Raw genomic sequence first — 22,632 nt, forward strand, 5'->3', positions numbered from 1 at the left:
AAAGATTAATGAAAGGCAATAATTCACTTTCATATGCAGAGATAACTTTTAAGGGTGACCAGTTAGTTACAAATAATTAAATTAACTAGTTAGATATCCTTAGGCATTATAGATTTACATGGCCACTATTAAATTCATTTTTTTAAAAATATTTATTAAAAAAGCACGATTAAAATCACCATCCATTAACATCTCACAGTTTAAAATACCTGCAATTTATGAGCATTGACTCTTAAATGAGACTAAGATAACTACAAACTAAAAAAAAAAAAAAAGCAAGCAAGCAAGCTACAAAACAACTACAACAGCATTAAAAAAAAGCCACAAAACATTTAAGTTTTGTAGCAAGAATACTCAAATATTAATGCATCTTTTTAATTTGAAGCCTTTCCAGACATTCTGTCTAATTTATATCAATTTCCTCCTCTTTAAGCATCTTTTCTCACAATTAGAAATTTGCTTCAATATGCAAGCCAATATTCCTATTAGTTTCTGTGTGTTTTACCTCCTAACTTGTCAATCTCTCAACTATGTACCTATGCGGTTTTTTACTTGATCTGATAAAAATTAAATAGTCCAAAACCCCTGACAGATGTGAAGCAAACAAACCTGAACGCCATCTGAAAGTAACTAGTCAGATAAAGGTTTAAATAAACCTCTTTCTTAAAAAGATCTAAAGACCTAAGGTCTTTTTAAGTAAGAGGCATGTTCTTATGCTAGCAAAACCCAATTTAATTTTAACATAAGCTGGCTCAGTAACATGTCATAACAAAGTCGTAACTCATCATAATGTAGTTATCACATAACAAAATTCAAATATTTGCAGCGATAATGTAAAAAGGAATAATTACAAATTGCTAGAGCTGGTAATGGTAGGACTATTGCAGTGTACAAGTAAAAGCCAGAAACAAATTCTGTCTCTCAACACCAAAACCTTAGTTTATAAAAATTATCTATGTGATTTTCATTCTGGTTGAGGAAACAGAAAGGGAAATTTATAGCAAGGCTGAAATTATAAACAACTACTTAATTTACATAATAATAATAACTGTGCACATCTTTGAAGAATATTTTTCTTTCTCTTTACGTATTCAGTTTCTTTCTTTAATTCCTTTCCTCTTCATTTTAGGATTTAATTGAAGATTTCTGTTATTCTAAAGAACTAAATGCATTTAGAATGTATAAGAAAAGGTGCTAGTTTTATTTCTTTAGTAATATGAAAGAAATGATATATGGTAAGGGCCAGTTATGAAACCTTTTTAGAATTTAATAACACATCGAGTAACAAAATCTAGAAATGGCAAAATTTTAGAATTTAGGAAGGCACTAGGCAGCAGAATTTAGGATCCACACAGATTGCATCAGGTGAGACAATGCATAGTGCCAGTATGATGATGCACAAAGCTGTAGCTAGGGTTTTCAACACCTGGGGGACAACTGAAGATTTTGCATCCCCTTCTGCATGCCAAGAATGAAAAACATTTCATTCTAAAATTTTGCAACATAAATTTGCACCCCATGGATGATGTACTTGGGGACAGATGTTTCCCCTTGCCCGACCCTAGTTACGCCTCTGATGATACATTGAGATGAATCTTTTTAAATTGTCAGTGTTCAATTTCTTTATTAATAGAAAAATTTCTTTTTGTAAATGGCTGTCCATTTGATAAGATTACAAGCATTTTTTCTACATTTTCCATGCTTGTGCACAAAGGGAAGATAAACATGTTAGGGAAAAGACGTTTAGTATCTGAAGTAAAACATTCAAATAACATGTTTTCATTGTTCTCTTCCGAAAATTTTCCAAAGGTAAAAGTTCATCACAAACTTTCTGTAAAATACATCCATTACATGTTAATACCATGAAGACATTTTTCTGGAATCTTCTCGATTCGTGCAATCTTGCCTTCAAATCCTTCTAAACTTTCCAAGTTGCAATGTCTAAAATTCTAAAACAAAATTACCCCTACCAATTCTGTAACAGCAAAAACTAGAAATATGTTGGGAAAAAACAACAGAGGGAAAAAAGTGTAAAATGAATTTTATAGAGAAAACTGATGCATATTGAGAAAATTACATGGAAAAAGCTCTTACCATGAAAAAATTAAAACGAAGGCATTTTTAATTTATCACATAGCTATTTTGCTTTTGATAAGCATTATTTCTTAAATTGTGCTAAAGCGCAATTTAAGCATTTATTATCTTGTTTACATTCAGATTCAAAATATTGTATAATAAGTCGCCAAAATGGAAAGTAATGTCACTTTATATGATAGCGAAAAATAAAAATATTCATTTTAGTGCTATTTCTTGAATACAGTTTCAATATATTAGCAATATTTTCACAAAATTGGTATGTTATAACGTTTTTTTAAAAAAATATTGTTGAAAAAATCCCAGATTTCCAAATTAAAAATAACTGATCTTAAAACCACCAAAATGTTGATAAGTCGCCAAATTTGGGACTGCTTCATAAAGAAGTCACATTCCGAAAAGCAAAAAGTTGTTTAAGAGCTGTTCATTAGAAAAAAATTAAATAATTTCGAAATGCTTATGTTTCACTTCTTACTCAGAAACTTGAGTATCCCACGTTTATATTAGAAATAGGAAGAAATTATAATCTATGAACCTATTCACCCATTCAAGTCAATGAATGACACCAAAAATATTTGTCCAAAATGCTAATTCACATTCAACATGGCAATCATAAAAACAGGCAAATTTCAGATGATTAAAATTAAGGAACTCCTGCCAAATTTGGTCAAAATTAAGGACTTTTAAGGGCCAAGAATCAATTCCAAAAAACCTAAGGACTCTTAAGGACCATAGAATTTATTTTAATGTATTAGAATTTATTTTATTACAAGTTTTACATTGGCAAAAAGCTACATGCTGCAGAAAGTATTCAAAATGACATCCAAAGGCAGTTGCACAGGATTCACAGCAGCACTGCATGGAATTTTTAATGTTCTGGAAGAGTCCAGGTATCTCGTATATTCCCGGCAGCTACATACATGCAAATAATGAGGTCTTGAATTGAATCAATTTGGGGCAGGGGGTCTCGTACACTAATTCCTTCATTTGACCCCAGAAGAAGAAATCCAAGCATGACAGGTCTGGCAATCTAGAAGGCCAATGAACCGGAGCATCATGATCTATCCTATGCTGTCCAAATGATTCAACAGAGTCTAGTCTAGGTGCTGGCAGATGTCACTGTAGTAGTGTGAGGGAGCCTGATTATTCTGGTTGCTTCTTTGATAAGTTCAAGGAGGCCTACATGTAGGCAGATCAAGCATGTCCTATCGTTCAGATGAGGGAACAGAAGGTACAGTCCAAGGAGGTAGTCTCCAACAATGCTGGCCCAAACATTGACAGAAAAACGACTTTGAGCTCAAGCACATGTTTGTTTACCATGGGGGTTATTCAAAACCCACAAATGGATGACATATTGAAGGCTCCTTTTCTTGTGTAAAATGCCTCATTCGTGAACAATACAGACGCAGTAAATGCACTGTCCTATATGCTGCACTCTGTTGAAGATACCAAGTAGCAAAATTGCTCCAGAATGGATAATCCATAGGCTCCAATGCTTGGATGCACTGTAGATGGAACCAATGCATTTGGTTTTCTGACAGTGGATACAATGGATTGTGACAGACACAATCATGAGGCTATTGGGAGTACTCGCACTCAGACAGCTTTCTGCCAGGTCCAGGACATTCTTCTCATTGCCTGATGTCCTCTTTGTTTGCTCTATATTTATGAGGTCTCACGAAATAGCCAGTCTCACATAACCATCAATGCAGACATGCGAAGATCGTATGATGAGTAGACGTCTGTGCGAGAAACATTCCTTGTACAAGTGCACAACTACACAGCTCCATATACAAGCTGCATGTTGGCCAGTTCAACGTTTGAATGCTTCTCCATGCTACTGCCTTGCAAACCAACTTGTAAATGCTGGTTTCCAATACAATTCGTTGTTCACGGGACCTTCTTCAATATCCTCTACTGCATGATGAAAGCATTTCCGACCTTGCAATGCTATATGATTCCGAATCGTCTTTGTGCCCCCTACATCTCTTGTACGTTTGTCACACCAGTAGCAAATCACCATGCATACTCGTATTAAAAGAATGGTAAGGAAGGGGCCAACTTCATTCATAAATTTTGGTTGCCCTGATCACAATATAATTCTGAGCCTGTACTTTCCTGAGTTCCTGAGTACTCTTTTACCACTTAAATTACGGCTAAACAATTTTTTTTTTCAGTATATTCAATAATTGCTTTGCACAGCTATATATACAATGTTTAATTATCAATAATTATAATTGAACATAGTATATATAGCCGGGCAAAATACTATGTTCAATTATTATAAAGTGTGTTTTTTAAGGTGTCAGATAAATATAAATGACATTATTAAATAGAAATATAAAGGTAAAATATGACGAGAATGTGACATACTATCATGAAACACTGCAGCTGATGAGTTCTTATCTCAATCATGTAAAATCCAATCTAGACATTTTACAACAATCCTCTAAAATACCAAGTTATAAAATTATGAAATAAGCTGAATTTAGAAAATTTAATGAAGTAACTTTAGGCATTCATTTACAAAATATTATTTAATTTTTATTAACACAATGTTAATTAATTTATACAATTTGCATCCTTCCTTTCTGTCTCATTTTACCACAAATTTCGCTCATTCCAGAATAAACAGATCTGAGTGACATGCAGTTTTACTATAAAGTTAGAAGAACTGTAGATAGATACGTGTGATAGTTTGGGCATGCTAGTCACAACTGCCTTGCCATATAAGGTTTCAATATTTGTTGTCAACTCTACTGCTGATCTTGGTTGCTTTTGTTTATATGATTATGGCAGAGCATACAACAAAAGATCCATCTCTAGGGTTAAGGATGCCTTCATGGAGTTGTTTTTAAAGGAAAGTGGCTAGTGTACACATAACATATAAGGAAACCATAAAAACGTCCAGGCAGCCAGTTCATTCATCAGGATTCAAAGCCAGGTCAAACTACCAGTGTTCAGCAACTATACCACTTGGACACTGGTATGGCTACACTGATCTTGAATTTAATATTATAGGCTAAGGATAACACTGTATTGATAGGTAGCATGTCTTAAATTCTGGCCATGTTCTATGTGAAGCTTGTAGCTTCTGATAAGGTTACGTTAAATTGCTGAATCTATAGCAATTGTAAAAGGAGACTGCTTTTAAGAAGTTCTGATGAGTGATAACTTTGTATTTTAATTTAACCCCTCACAATGGCAAGGCAGAATAAATTTAAAGTTATTCATTTCTGTGTTGATCTGTTTTAGAGCTGGAAATCTGGAGGTGATAAATGATGTCACAGCACAGAGAACTTTATTTTTATTGTAACTGAACTTAGCTACTAGATTCCTCAGCCAGGTGTTACAAGTTAACACTGATCTGCAATTAACATCACAGCTTCTGCAAGCCAGCTGCATATCTTCCCAAAAGTTAAGTATTAGCTTCCTGCCAATAATTTTTATAATTCCACTCTAACCTTTCTGCATAAAAAGTTTCAAATCTAAATTTCATGTTAATTTTTTTTGCACTATAAGATGCACCATTTTGCTTAGAATTACCGATTTAAAATTTGGCATATCTTTTTGTGCACAGGGTGTACGTTATTTGCAGAACATTTGTTAATATTTTTCACACAATAAAATACATTTTACTAAAAATACCTCAAATTCTGAGGACAATTATATTCCTACTTCTGCTTTATCCATTTCTCGCTAGAGCATTATACTCTTCCTGAAACTCAAAATATCCGATGTGGACACCACATGACTTCCCTGTATGGCATATTAAATTACACATACTTTTGCTGCAATTCATTTAAACTTATTTCCTCAAATTTCATTAGAGATATATTTCTAATTCAATCAATTCAGTTCTTGCTTCACAGAAAAGCCAAAATACATAAAACTTCTCATTAATCTCATCTTCATTAAAAATTGTAAAATGCAGAAAAACCTAAAACGCCAAATATAATTTTACAAAACAAAACAAAAAAAAAAAAAAAAAAGAAAAGAAAAATTGCAATTAAAATTAGTTTCTATGCAAAAATACGCGATTTGGCCATCGAGCAGGCTTACTGCAACTTAAACTCTTAAATTGTTGATAATTCTACAACTATTGCATGCAGATTAACTAAAGGGAAAAAAACTTAACCGCAATATAAGAACAACATAATTCAATTTAAAGGGAAAAAAAGGCACAATTTACAAACATATACAGTAAAAAGTCCGTAATCCGGACGTCCATTATGATCTATAATCCGGACCACAAAGCCACAAACTTTTTTTTTTTTTGTATGTTTTACGCATGCACGTTTAATGCATAACAGACGGTATAAGCTACGCTAAAATTATCTTTACTGAATCTAAAGCATTTCAGTTAATGTTGCAGATTGCGCTGTTCCTTAATCTTCTAATTGGATCCAGCTTATTATTTTTTGCAGAATGTTAGAGTAATTTTATAAAAATTAAGCTTGAACTTTCAATTATGTCAAAAAGTTTCCAATTCTGGAGCTGCCAAAGAATCTACAAAGCGAAAGCATGTTTCGATGTTCGTCAAACAAAAAGTGAATTGCTGCAAAAAATGGATAAAGGCATATCCGTCTCATAATTAAGCGAGGAGTATGACATTGGAAAGTCAACTGTATATGACATAAGCAAAAAGAAACAGCAACTTTTTGAATTTTTTGTGCATTCCGACACCCCACTTGCAATGAATAACAGAAAAAGGATTCATTATGCTAAAAGTGACAATCATGACAAAGTGATGATTGAATGGTTCAGACAGCATCGCAGCGAGGGTGTGCCATTGACGGGTCCAATGCTAATGGCTCAAGCCAAAATATTTCATGAAGAAATAAACTTAAACACTGAGTGCACACACTCGACAGGTTGGTTAACCAAATTTAAAAATAGTCATGGTATAAAACAATTAAAAATTTCAGGTGAAAAAGCTGATACTTCAGCTGATACTGAAGCTGCTAAACAATTTGCAGATGAATTCATTGAACTCATTACTAGTGAACAATTATCTCCAGAACAAATTTACAATGCTGATGAAACTGGTCTTTTCTGGCAATATTTACCACGAAATACCTTGGCAACTTCTACGAAAAAGGCTCCCACTGGTGTCAAAGATTCCAAAGCGAGATGTAATAATTTTAGCATGCGCAAATGCTGTAGGAACGCACAAGTGCAAACTTTTCGTAATCGGAAAACATGCACGGCCTCGAGCATTTAAAGGAGTAACGAGTTTCCCCGTTATATATCTCGCAAATAAAAGAGCATGGATGATACAAGCGTTGATGAATGATTGGTTTGAAAATTATTTTATACCCGAGGCTCGGCGACATTTGAATTAGGTTGGTTTACCTGATGACTCAAAAAAAGTCCAGATTGTTGACAACTGTTTGGTGCATACTTCATTTAAAGTTTTAGTGAAAGATAATGTATCTGTATTATCTTCCTCCCAAATTGTACGTCTATTATTCAGCCTATGGATATGGGAATAGTGCACACACTGAAATGCAAATATAAAGTAGCATTTTTAAAATCTATGTTAAATTTCTTGAAAATGGCAAGACTTTTCAAGACATTTTGAAATTTTTTAGCATAAAATCTGCTGTGTGGAGCATCGCAAGATCGTGAGAGGATATGTCTCCAGATACGTTAAAAAATGCTTGGCATAATTTATAGCCAGCTACCATAGTTCATGGTGAGGACGATGAAGATGATAGCCGCGAATTTGAAGGTTTTCGGACATTGCAAACTAAAGGTGAAATTTTCCAGTTATTGGATTTTGTAAAGAAATGTGGAGAAGTGGTAATAAATGAAGATGATATAACAGAAGGTTTTCATTGCAACGACAAAGCCCCAATCAATTAACAGACGGCAAAATCTGTAGTATGGTTCTAGATCCAGAAAAAAACCGTTTCCAATAGTGATGAAAGTGACAGAGAGGTTAGTGAAGACGAAAAAATTTTGATCGACAAGTTAGTCAGTATTGTCGACACAGAAATTACAGGCCTTGAACAGAGGAACTTTGTACCTGAACAAGAAATTATGCCTGTTTATAGAATTAAATAGAAAGTATTAGCACAAAAAAATGTTACATTGAAAGATATGTTTAATAAAGTAAACAAATAAATATTTAGCTTATTTTTTTTGTAAATTTTAATACCCTTTAGATCATAATTGCGCTTTATTTCATAAATTACGGTTTCATATATTTAATTGTATAATTTCTGCATGCCATCTTACCAGATTTAAATTGATGATCTATAATCAGGAAAAACCCCTAATCTGGAATCGCCGAAGTCCCGACGAGTCCAAATTACAAACTTCGTACTGTATCAATAAAAAATTGAACTCACCAAGCCGGGTAACAGAGTGTGAATATATATACGTATTTGGTGCGGCTGATTGCAATGAAAAAGAAAGGTGCACAACTACATTGTTATAGCCGTCCCATATACAAAATTTCAACATTCTATGGCTACTCATTTTTTGTGTTGTATAAGATGTGTATGTACATACAAACATCATGAATAAATCTTTTCTGAGTCCATTTAAATCTACTTTACAATCCATTTTGAAAAAAAGAATTCTTTATCCTTACAGGCACTTTATCCAAACAGCATCTCGGTACGTACGGATGCCATGCAAAAACATCGTTTAAATGGAACGGAGAGCAGTCAAAATGAATATTTTTTCTGAAATTTAATAGCCAAAACTTTTCGTGATTACAATACTTTTTTTTACTTCGTACAGAGAAATAAAGATGCATATGCATATTTAAGTTTCGATTATTTTTAACGTTTCATAAATTAAACAACAAAAGATAAAGAAAATGTTGATAAATACAAAATCCTGAATAAAAATAGTTTTTTATATTCATAAATTAAAACTAAATTATAATAAAAGCTAAATAAAATCCGACCCCATTCCCCGCCCCCTTGATACCCCTAGTTTAGAGCAATCACAACAGCATCAAACTGAGAACATTAATCAGGTACTACTAATTAAGATTCAACAGAAATAAATACATAAAATAATTAGCAAAAATTTGAAAACATTTAATAAAATTTTCCAAATTCTCTACACAAAATGTTTTAAAAACAAATTTTTAAATACATACATTTAACACCTTCAGCATCTTTATTCTCATTTTCTTCTGATCCACTCAAAATTTCAGACAGCTGAACCAACTGTTTTAAAGACTATAACACAAAACAATTTGAATTTATTAATAATTATTATCATCATATAGTAATAAACTTATCTTTTTATAAGAAATATATTCATACTTTTAAATATTTTAAAATCCTAAAAGTTCTGTGGTTTTTTTTTATGATAAACATAAATGAAGCAGCATGAAAACATAAAAATATTTCATTGGTTCAAATAAGCACTATTCTGCTCTATGACCTCTTACCATCTCTCCAGCAGCTGGAAAATTCCTTTTTTAGAAATAGGTTTATTTGTGAAGAAGTATCGAGATGATGTTTGAAAGTCTCCAAAGAAATGAACTCTAGGCCATTCAAAGAATTCTGAAGGGACCTTGAAGAGATGAAAATCTAAATCGCAAGGTCTAGAACTATACGAGTACTTTTGTGGAAAGTTCCAGACCTGTACAGTGTTTCTTTTCACAAAATAAATTTTAACAATCTATCATCGATTTTGTGAGCATTTAATCTATTATGAGCCCATACATGCACAACAATTTAAATAAATGACATGAAAAATACTTCCATATTCAATGATAATACAGGGTGGTATATATTTTATCTACTAACTTCAAATGACAAATAAAAGATGGTAAGAACTCTTGACAGCTTTACTTGGTCATGAAATGGAAAATAACACACAGACATTTAAGTAGTTTTTGAATAAGCTAAAGAAGACAAAAACTCCTGCTGGATTATTTACAACAACTCAAAAATCATTGAAGAAGTTAAAAAATCTTAAAATTTACAATATTAACTGCTATGACTTTGAAAACTTCTACATGACCCTGCCACTCCAATATATTTACGAAAGTTTTATAGAAATGACAGAATTTTTCCTGAAATACTTAATATAATGGATTTACAAAAATGGAAATAATTTCTGCATCCTTCACTATACAATAACTATATTAAACATTCAAACGTTCTTTACCTGCAAACACAAGGAATTCTAATGGGAAGTTTATATTCTACTCATATTTGTAACCTTTTTCTAAAGAATTTAAATTCCTTAAAAGCCTTTATGATAAAGATTTCAGTAAATTTGGACACACATACAGATACTTTGATGACATTACTACTTTCAGCAATTTTAATCGCATCGAAAACAGCAACATCTACCCAAAGTGTCTAAAACTAAATAAAACCATTGAAAACCAAACAGAAATAGTTTATCGTGATCTAAAGTTATATCATAAACTAAAGGAAATGAAACTTTTTGATAAAAGAAAAATGTTTTTTTTCTACTAATAAACTTATTAATTAAAATTCAAACATATCTAAAAAAGTTATTGCAAACACTATTTTTAAATAAATTAGTAGAAATAAAAAAGTTCGCACTGAAATAGACACACAAAAAGAAGGAATTCTAATTCTCACCAATATTTTTAAATATAACGAAAATCCTTTAAAATTCATTAGTATATGTTAAAGAAATCTGGAGTAGTCTACACCCTATAATACTTTTTAAAAGTGTGAATTTTTTATCTGAAAGCTCCGAAAGAGAAGGATAAAGAATGATGTTTTAAAGGGTATATAGGTTTTTTTTTTTTTTTTTTTTTTTTTAATTACTATTCTTTTACTAACATAACATTTTCACAGTCGTCATGAAATGCTCATGACAAAAGACTTTACTTTACTAACATAGTTCCTTTACTTCCCTTTTCAACTCTTTCTGTAATTTTAAACTACGGAATTTAAAAACTGAAATTTAACTTTACAGATACATTACTCATATCTACTAACAATTATTAAAAACTATTTGATCACTTTTTGGATAACTTTTTGAGTTTTATTAATTGATTTTAAAATTTAATTACAGTTTTACACTAAATAATATTATTTATTCACTTATTGTTTTACAAGAGTAAGATTTTACTTAAATTTCAATTCAATTAATATGCAATCTTTTCCTTTCACTAAAAATAAATTTTCTTTGAAATATTAAAAAGTTTTCCTTTTGGTTTCAAAATTACATTTTACATACAGGATTGTAGCCTTTTGAGTGATTACTTTCTAGTCAAGGGTTTTTAGTTTCGCCAATGAAATCAAGATGGCAAACATGTATGTACCTTTCTGTTTCCACTCTCAGAATAGAATCTAATGAGAGTGACAGAAGCTTTTAACTACTTTCTGTGTGTAAAGCAAGTAAATTAAGCAAGTAATTAAAAGCAAGTAATCACTGCCATTGATCAGAAATTAGTTGACCTTTCAAGGAGAACAAACCAACTCCCGTTCAATGAACAATAATTAAGAAATAAATAAGAAGGTGTTTCGTTCTTTGCTCAAGTAATAAGGCAATGCTAAACTGGCAATTTAAGTTAGGTTTCTGTGAATTGAAGGGATCAAGAACCAATGCAGAGCACTAAAGAACTCATTCTGATTAAGCATTTTCGCTAATTCAATTCACTCAAATAAGAACTCCACAACATACGTCCCTCAAGCATTCCTAGTCACTCCCTCTCCCATAAATTACTTCACACAAGTTTCGCCGACTCGAAGCACCCATTGCCAATAAAGAATTTCGGAAACACAACCCTTCTGAGTAAGACGCGAAGAAAACACTTTGCCCACTTCTTATTAGAAAGAACTTAAGTTAATTAATGCTTTTTCTGGCCTTTTATATTTTCACGTACATTCCCTTTTCTTATTATATATATTTTAAATGTTCAATGTTTTTGCAAAGATTGCATTATATATTTTATATTTCATAATTTTCTAATGTTTATTTCAATTACTTTGAGTTCTATTTCATAATGCCAATTCCCAACGTTTAATTTTTTACAAATAGTTTTGAATTAAAATGCGTAAACACGAGGGTGTCGGGGGACAATTACTCAAGTAATTTATCAATTTTACTGCATAAATTGCTTTTCACTCAAAACTGAATTAGCGAAAATGCTTAATCAGAATGAGTTCTTTAGTGCTCTGCATTGGTTCTTGATAACTTCAGTTCACGGAAATATATGGCCTAACTTACATTGCCAGTTTGGCATTGCCTTATTACTTGAGTAAAGGACAAAACACCTTCGTATTTATTTCTTAATTATTGTTCATTGAACAGGAGTTGGTTTGTTCCCCTTGAACTAATTTCCAATCAATGGCAATGATTACTTGCTTTTAATTTAATTTTTTTTTTACAATTGAAATTTTTTTATTCATGATTTAATTCAAGTCCTCGTTAAAACTAACTATGGATTCACTCTTTTTAGATAATTCTACTAAAATTAACCTTAGGAGATAATATAATCAACATTTCTTTAGTAAATAAATTATTATTAACTTACTTTGCAGCTATTGCGCAAGTAGTAGAATAACTCGATTTCGCACTAAGTGAATTTAAGATCATACAACATTTGTATACATATGTAGATATATAATTACAAAACAACTTTTTTAAAAACAAAATATAAATATGCCATATATGGTCTAGAATATTTTTTCTAAAATGTAACCATGATTTTTTTTGGGGGGGGGCTAGAATGCAATATATGAACTATAATATTTTTTCTAAGCTATGCACCCTCTATTTATATAGGTAAAAAATTTTTGGGAGTCCTATTAACCCCTTCGCACTGACTGTCATGTCTACGTGCCAACAACGAACACACTCACCTACCGGCCGACACGCAGGCATGCCAGAGCATTTTCCCGTTTACTACCGACTGTTACGTATTTGTGCCAGTACCCTGGAACGTTTTAGAAACTATAATTTCTGCCACAAGATGGCACTGTATGTCCATATGGTTTCAGATACATGTACGTGAGACCTTCTACTCGATATGAGAGAAGCATGACTCACATACACGCGTTTTTGATTATATAAACAAACGGAGAACTAAATGTTTCCGAATGGCGTGATTTATGACGTCTCTTTAAATCACACTTTATTCGCACATGGTAGTTGTTTATTGTAAGTAGAAGTTTTATATGCGCTAAAGCGTTGAGTATTTCGGTTTACAATTCAGTTTTTAGAAAATAATTAGATCTTGTTAGGCATGAATTCTTTCTGTTTTTATCGTTGCAATGTCGAAGCGTCGAAAATGTTTAACAGAGCATGAAATAGCAGAAATGATGCATAATATTTCAGATATTGATTCTGAAATTCTGATATTCTGATATTGATTCTGAAAGATTAACTGAAAGACATTTTCCAAAACTTTGTTCAGAAGAGACTGATAAGAAAATGAGATGGCGATGCTTTGTTTGTTCACATTCCCGGAAAAATCCTCCAAAACGACAAATGAGTTATTACGAGTTCAAGGAATTTAATGTAGGACTGTGTGTAGATCCCTGTTTTAAATTTTTCATACGAAAAGAGAATTTTAAGTAATATATTTAGTTTTCAGATGTATAATGTTAAAAGTCATAAAATGGTGATAATTAAAATAAAATGTGTAAAATATGCATTTAAACATGAAATAAGGTAATTAAAGTATATATATAAAAATATCTAGGAAGGATAAGCCATTTAAATACTCTATACAGCATTATTAAACAACGCATTGATACTTCGGAAATTTCATGGATTTAGGCTTAGTAGCAAAAAAGCCCCCGGCCCTGGAGAGACGCTCGTGGAAGACACTGCCGGCCTCCGCAATAAGTGCGTGTTTTCGCTACCCAGCTCGAAGGGGTTAAGGAAGTATGTACACATGTATCTTGAAATACGTCAAAACAAATTTAAGGCAACAAACAGATTAAACATACATAAATCCAGATATAAAGCACTTTTGGCATTAAAAAAAATACCTCTTTCTCAAGGTAGGTTTGGGAATTTGGAAACGTTTTAGCGAAACCCCGCACCTGTCAGATGGTTAATACAGCATATGAATATTAATAATACATCTTCAAAACAGTGTCTGTTAAATAACGTCCAATCAAAAGTATGCATTATAAGAAGTGGTGTAGAAACACAGTGCCACTGCATACACTTCAGAATGAATATTAGTTTTCAACTCGCTTTGTTCCAGTACTTTTGTTGCTCTTAAAAATTAATACCATGGATGCTCCATTAAAATTTCACAGACAAATAATTCAGAGGAAAATATACTTTTATTTAATTATTGCTTATGAAAACAACTGAACCTGCAACCTCTAAAAATTGAGCACTCTAGGGTTGTCTATAGGTTTGACTAACTTTGAAACAAACTCTGGTCTTAACAATCAAACAATGGGTGAAAACTCTCTTCTTCTAATACTCACAAAAGTGAACAGAAAGCTGTTAAATTTGAGGAGTATGATTCTAATTTAAATCACTGATATAATTCTAAAAAAAAGTAGTAGTCAACAGTCCCATAATATGCCTACTGCATACAAAACCATTACTTCTTGGCATGTCTACGATTTTTTGAAAATATTCACTAGATGGGAAAAGTTCTGCTTATTAATAAAACCACTGTGAAAAATGTCTCAACCAGTTCAGGAACAAGCTCTTGGTCCAGCTTTGCCAGAATATTAAGCACAGGCAGTACATTCACTGCCCTTGTCAACATCCTTCAGCTCCTGAGACATCTGCAGTTTACAGAAAGGAACTCTTAACCCATTAGCAATAAGGCGAGTGACTGTCACATCATGTGAAAAGTTCTTATATTACACCATACTAATACTATACCATACTATACCCGCATACCTACCATACACATACATATTTCAATATCCATATTAAAATATATATGTGCATATCAAACAAAACTGGTAATTTTATCCATTAATTCACTAACTGAAGACATATTTATAAACAATAAAATGCAAAATATAACAGTTCCAACCATGCAAAGTTCATTTTTGATTTTAACATAACAGAATGAAGGTACAATTGATTCAGTACTTCTATAAAAAGATAAACGTTTAATTCACCTCAACTTCTTCTTCTTTTGCTTTGAAAGATTCTTCAAGTTCTTTTTTTGCTGTATTTTCGTCATTTAATTGCATAGTTAATTCATTCACCCTATAAAGAAAAAGCTATATTATTTTTAACTCATAAACATATTTTAAAAATTCACGATTTTTATAAACTAAAAACTTACACAATTACAGCTCTCTCTAAATATGCAGGGGTTGGACAAAAATATGGAAACACCTTTAAAAAAACATGTTTCTTTGCTTAATATGGTGTAGGAAACCCGTTGGCATCCAAAACAGCTTGCAGTCTTCTCAGAATGGATAAATACAGTTCCTGTATGTTTGCCAAGGGAATATTATACCATTCTTCCTGCAAAACGGTGGCAAGTTCAGATAACGATGTTGGCGGTGGATGACGAGAACACACTTTCCGTTCCAATGTAGACCACAAAGGTTCGATAATATTCAGGTCTGGTGATTGTGGTGGCAAGGGGAGATGGGACAACTCATCCTCGTGCTCAGAAAACCAGTCCCGGACAATGTGAGCTGTGTGAACAGGAGCTTTGTCGTCTTGGAAGACGCCATCACCATCGGGGAACAAGATTTGTACCATGGGATGAACTTGATCGGCCAAAATGTTCACATAAGTCTTGGCAGTCATGTGCCCTGACACAGTTATCATGGGGCTAGCAGAGAACCACGATATGGCTGCCCAAACCATAACAGAACCCCTGCCATGTTTCACTCTTGGCAACAAGCAGTCTGCATTATAGGCTTGAGATGGCGTTCTCCAGACGTAAACTCGGCCAGAAGTGGGAAACAATGTGAAAGAAGACTCGTCAGACCATATTACTCGCTTCCACTGCTCTCCAGTCCAGGCTTTATGATTTAAACACCACCTTTTCCTGTTACGGGCATTAGCATCACTGATGAGTGACTTCTCAATTGCAGCACGGCCAGCAATTCCCTGTTTATGAAGCTCCCTTCTAATTGTTTTGGTACTCACAGGGTTCGGTAACACAACATTCATTTCAGCAGTAACTTTTGCAGCCGTGGTCTTCTTATTTTTCGTCACAATTGCCCTTAATGATCGTCTGTCACGATCACTCAGGACACACTTTCGACCGCGCTGTGATTTAGCAGATGATGTTTTTTTGCTTTTCAAATATGCGGAATAAATCTTCGATACAGTACCTCTTGAAACACTAAACACCTCGGCTACCTTGCTGACAGAAGCACCTACCATACGTGCTCCAACAATTTGCCCACGTTCGAAGTCTGTTAACTCTGACATAATGCAATGACAACCTCACATAACAATACTCCGACAACAACTGAACTGTTTAGCACATTTACGAAGTTGTATAGGTGGCGTCAGTAGTCAAAAATGCCCGCGCCACCTACATATTTCATTAAAATCAAGCTTTCTTTTCAAACATGCATTTCACAAGGTGTTTCCATATTTTTGTCCATCCACTGTACGTTTACAGATATAATAAACAATATTACAATAAGAAAGTATAGCATATATGAAAAATAACAAGTAATAAAAAGTGCAATATGCGATTAAAATTATACACTTTCTTAAATAAATAAATATTAAATGTTTAAAAAAAGGGTCAGCATAATAAAAATGCTACCAAAAAGTATTAAATGACTTTTCATTGGAAAGTACATTTTCTTACTTAAACTCCCTCTTAATAGCATTACTTATTTGACTAATTCTAAGATCTTTAAACAAGAGGAGATACAACCTTTGCCTCATGATTTCTCTCAAATTCTGCAGAATTACAGCAGATTTTAAAATTATGTGTGAAAAGGAAATATATACTTCTCACAAATAAGCAAGAAATAAATTAAATAAATCAAGTTCTAAACAATATTCATTCTATTTAAACTCCCTTCATGTCAGTCAGCATCATTAGCCAGGTGGAACTGCAGAGAAATGCTGTCTTTTTAATACTATTTTAAATGTCAGTTTATTTTGAAACAAAATTTATTCATGAAAAGAGTTTTTAAGAGAATAATGTAATGATATGTAATATTATAAACAGTTTTAAAAAAACTTTCCAACAAACTTATTTACAATTGATTTGTCATAAAAATGATCAAATATTAAGTAATGGCAAGAGTACACAAGAGGTTTAAATTGTAATAAACCATCAAATAAATGATGGTTTATTACAATTTAAATTTTATTAGCAACTTATACTTTTATCTATGCTGCTAATTTTTTCAACGTTTATCTATGCTGCTAATTTTTTCAACGTTATTTTAATTTGAAAGAAAATTTATACATGAAAATATTTTTAAGGCATTAACATAAATTATTTTTGTTGTTACATCCTCCACTTTTCAATAAACTTCTTTTGCAAGTGATTTATCATAAAAACTCTCAAATATAAATTACCAGTATCATGTATATTGAATAAATGATAGTATCAAACTTAAGTTTTTATTCATATCATGGTTTTGTGAAATTTAAAAATATAATGAAAGAAAATAAGGATTCTCTACAGATAATACTATAGAAAGTTTTAAGAAGTATTATTCTGGAAAAAATTTAAATTGTAATAAACTAGCATTTATTCAATGTGCTCAATGTTAAAATCTGGTTGTAAAGAAAGGTTTCTGCCAGAAAACTCTCTTAATAAATATATGAGAAAAACACATGAAGGCAGTAACCTATAGTGTGGATAGTAATCACCACCCAAATCTATGATTTTCTATCAACATTTTGGTATTTTTTCAAAGCCTTTGGCCCAGAAACTTAGCGGCCGAGAGTCCAAAAACTGATCAACCTCATTTTGGACATCCTGTGCAGAATGAAAGATAGCACCAGCTGCAGATGGAACGTTACCTTTTTGTGCCAGGACTCAGTTCGACGTTTTTCCTTGATAGCAGCTTCAACATGGACTAGCACCTTGCCGTTCATCTTACTGTCGAGGGTTTCGTGTAATACCACGGCAATTCCACCAGATACAAAGCATGATTTTTTTTTTTTGTTAATTAGATTGTGCTTTGCGACGCTGCTGACGGACTCAATGGGTGTTGGTGTATTTAATTATGGCAAAGCACACTAGGGCTATCTGCCTAAGGGGAGGGATGCCTTCGTGAAGGACTTTCTAAGGGAAACTGGCTCGTATACACGTTACACATGGGGAAAATCACGAAAACACCCATGCAGGCAGCCCGTTCGCGGGATTCGAACCTCGGACTGAACTACCAGTGTTCAGCGACTTTACCGCTCGGCCAGTGGTGGGCCGGACTCAATGGGAGCAGACCAACCCTCTTTTTGGCCTGAGTTGTTGAAGTAAATCCACTTTTCATCACAAGTGATGATCTGGTCCAGAATTTTGTCCTTGCGCTGATACTCAAACAGATGAGTGCAGACCTGAACACATGTGCCCTTACCTGCTTCAAGCAGCTCATGCAGCACCCAGTGATTTAAATTATAGTCAAATTTATGCAATGCATAGTGCGATTAATGGACATGGCACTAACATCTAACTCCTTTAGCAAGCTCTCAAGTGGTTGCATACTGATACTCTTTCACAAGTTTTTGCAGGTGGACCTCATCAACATCAGTAGGCTGGACAGAGCTCTCTGCTTCTTGAATGTCATAGTCCTTGTTTTTGAGCTTTTGGTACCAAACCTTCACAGTGTTATATGATACAACATCAGTACCTAAAGCTGCACACATGATTTGGTGGCATTCTGTAGTTGACTTTCTGCAACAGAACTGGAAGTAAATGATGGTTCTAATCTGATAGCATGGTAGTTCCATTTCAGACACCTTGCACTTAATGATAAAGATGCTTTTTTACAAATTTCACAACACAGTGTTCTAAACCAAGTTTCTTTCTTTCTAATGCCAAAAATCGTTTGATGAAATATGATTCAACACATCAACATGAACTGTTTGCACAGACGATATTTGTGGCAGCGGGAAATTTTCATTAAAACCCAATACTTTATATTCTGTACGTAATGAAAAATGCAATAAATTAAAATACAGTTTTTACTCCAAAATTTTTGCAGTGTTTTATTTTTTGCATTATTCTCTTAAAATACTTTTATGAATATTTTTTTTTTTTTCCAAAATAAAGCCTTAAAAGAATAACACCAATTTTTTAAAAAAAAGGCAGTGCAGCAAGATTCATTCTGGAGATTTCAAGTTAGTAGCTCTATTCAATACCACCAGGCTAGTGATACTTACTGATAAGAAGGGAATTTAAATACTAGGAATGCTGTTAAGAACTTAATACTCTATCTTCTCATTATTTTTTAAAGATGCAACTTCTTTCTTTACACACACATTTAAAGTCCTCAATAATTATGTAAATGTGAATGAAATAGGTAACAAAGTTTGTGTGTTCTAATTGTAAACTACATTAGATGATAAATTTCAGCTGTTTGAATCTTTTCAAAATCTAAGTAGTATTGTTTAATCTAATTTTTAAAAAATACATTCAACTTCCAGGGTTACATTTACAAATTCAAACTTAGAGAATAAAACATAAGAATATATAACTCAAATAAGAATAATAAGGGAGGCACAATGAAGTAGATATTTGTTATGCTAAATATACAATCACAAGAATTTGTTAAATATTTTAACATTGTTATAAAATTTTATCTATAAAAAAGTAATTTGCAGCTGATTCTTCAGTTACATTCCAAAACAGTTACATCTGACATACCTTTAATTACTCTATTTTGAGAACAACTAAGGAGCACAGTCTTACAGTTTTATTTAATATAGCCTCACAAAAAGAAATCATTCGATTTGAACAGGTTTTTGTTTTGGAATTGTCTAATATTGAATGCAAAGCAACAGATACACAATATTCAGAAACCCAAGCATATGGTGTGGTGGTGTATTTAATTATGGCAAAGCACACTAGGGCTATCTGCCTAAGGGGAGGGATGCCTTCGTGGAGGACTTTCTAAGGGAAGCTGGCTCGTATACATAAACCCAAGCATATATCCCCAACGAAACATCTATCAAGTAACCTAGGCTTAGATGATTTTATTGTGTACTGTAAAAACGTGAAATTTTATTACTATTATATTTATTATAAGAGATATGCAATTTACCTATTTATGAAATAGATGGGTATAAATACAAAATTTACCAGTTTCAGATATTAAATGAAAAATATCAGTTCTAAAATTTTTTGAATAAAAATTGATGAAATGTAGATATTTAAAGATAGTCCACTTAATCCACGTAACTCTCACTGTCCAGAGATTCGTTGCATGTTGTTCAGTCTACAAATACTTATTGCCAACCTCCTTTTCTCTTTATTTACTCACTTGCCTTATGCCAGTTCAGTTGTATTAAATCAATGCATATTCCTTTTGTTTTGCTTTCTAAATAAATATTTAAATTTAGGCCACATAAATGTTTAAAATGGGTGTCATCATAAAAAGAAAATGATTTACAAAATAAAGGAATTTGCAAAGGAGAACACACATATCATTATACATAAATGTTGATTTAGAAAGACAGAAAAAGGATCCTGTATCGAAACATACGACTAGTGCCAGTGATTTAAAAATGAGGCCCACACGTGATTAAGTGGCAGATAATAACTGTCAGAAGTTTTTAAGTGCACAAACATGACAAAATGCAAAAGGAAGAATTTGCTAAAGATTCGGTGAAAATGTGTTCAACAGCCTCTGCTGCATAAATTAGATCACTCTAGTATGTGTGATTATTTAGTAAAATGTGTGCCTGATTCAAGTAATCTTACTTCTGGAAATATCTTCAGACATAAGTATCACTTTGCACACATTCCAAGAAAGGGGCAATAAAAACAGCAACTAAAGGATAAAACAATTGTAATAAACACCTGGAAGATTTACAGAGATCAGTAACATGGCAGTGATCTTCATGTTACTCAGCCTGCAAGAATTTAAAATATACTATTTTTTTTATTTTTTTCTTTGCTTATTCTTGCTAACAATAAGGTAGTTCTTACTAAAAAGTAGGACAAATGGGTCACACTATAGTATAAAAGAGAATACACCAAGTGAATCTTTATGCCAAGACAACATAATATTAGATATTTTCCATTAACAAATCCAAAAGAGGCATTGCTAGTAACTTTACAAACAAATTTAAGCCTAATAAAGTATTTACACATGACACAGACAAAAACAGATCAAGTTTTGCATATCTCATAAGTTAGTTTCTAAATAATAAAAATGCAAAAGTAAAAGAAAAATATATTCACTGGCCCCAAAATATGAATACTATTAAAACATAAAAACTAATTAGAAAATTAGCAGGCTGAAAACATTTTATTGAAAATATGGACAAACTTGAGGGAAATAATAATGCAGAAAATTACTGATAAATGCTTGAAGAACTCCTGAGTAGTTACCATTTAAGATGCAGAATATCTCAGATAATAGACTTTTTACACTCCTATCTGGACATTTTCTTCTTATAATCAAGATGATTAGCACGGGTAAATGTTAATAAAATTAGAATTTGTCTGTCCACAATACATGTCACTTCTGTCACATATCACTGTTATGTGTTACAGGCTTTTTACTGTAATTTGTAGATTTAAGACGATTAATTTAGTTGAAATGACACTTTTTTGATCCATGTAGATGACAAAAAGTTAAAATTGCTGTCTAGCATAATATAACATATCCTCTAATCAATGCTCTGTGGAAAATGGAAGGAAATATTTTGTAAATTTCTTATGCATATACCCAGTACAATGTGAAGATCAAAACAGCTTATATATACACAACCTTAAATTCCACACTTCTGCTTCCTGTAAAAGCTGGTTGCAGTTTTGTTGCAATACTACAAGCTTTTTCTCATATTCCTCCTTAGCTACTAAATATTCTGCATTTTCTTTGCGAAGAGCATCCATTTCATTTTCATTCTAAAAATAAAAATGAGAATAAAACATAATACACAAGGAAAAAAAAAAAAAAAAAAAAACTCAAAACAAATTTTATATATTTAGTATAAGGTTTTTAATATTTTAGTGAATTTTCAAACAAATTACAAGAACTTTTTCAAAAATTCTTCATACAAAATTTTACACTTATAATTACATTTCATAAATTTAAATTAAAGCACAAGAATTACATACTAACTTCTTGCAGTAAATCATTTAATCTGGAAATGCATTCGTCTTGATCTTTTATTTTCTTTTTCATTTGATCTTTCTGTAAATAATCAAGAAAAATGTCACAAAGCTATATTTATCAATGGTAAATAAATAAAATTAATGTAATAGTATTACTCCCTCTGTCCTATAATAATAGTAGCAAACAAATATTTAAACAGGAATCATTGGCAAATACAGCTGGAAATTATGTTGCACTGCAAATTTTTGAAGCTTTCAATCAAAATCATTGTTTCATGACATTTGCCATTTGTTTTAATCCATCTTTCAATTTTTACATTAACCTAATTTTTACAAATTATAACTACTTTTCTAATTTCATGCATTGA

At 32.2% G+C, this 22,632-nt stretch overlaps 1 protein-coding gene across 3 annotated transcripts in view; it reads right to left on the reverse strand.

Annotated features, from left to right (window-relative positions):
- The window catches only part of Tango1 (transport and golgi organization 1), a 159,349-nt gene that overhangs the window by 44,091 nt on the left and 92,626 nt on the right, over positions 1-22,632 (reverse strand). For all 3 annotated transcript variants that reach the window (XM_085815634.1, XM_085815636.1, XM_085815635.1), the window contains 4 exons: positions 22,272-22,343; positions 21,918-22,054; positions 15,159-15,249; positions 9,215-9,296 (listed from right to left, as the gene is read on the reverse strand). In XM_085815634.1, coding sequence (XP_085671760.1) covers positions 9,215-9,296; positions 15,159-15,249; positions 21,918-22,054; positions 22,272-22,343 — 382 coding nt within the window. The remainder of the gene's footprint in view (positions 1-9,214; positions 9,297-15,158; positions 15,250-21,917; positions 22,055-22,271; positions 22,344-22,632) is intronic.

This window comes from Stegodyphus dumicola, chromosome 4 (genome assembly GCF_044657685.1).
Source record: "Stegodyphus dumicola isolate Sdum_Otavi_A_Nest chromosome 4, ASM4465768v1".
In the NCBI taxonomy this organism is placed as follows: Eukaryota; Metazoa; Arthropoda; class Arachnida; order Araneae; family Eresidae; genus Stegodyphus; species Stegodyphus dumicola.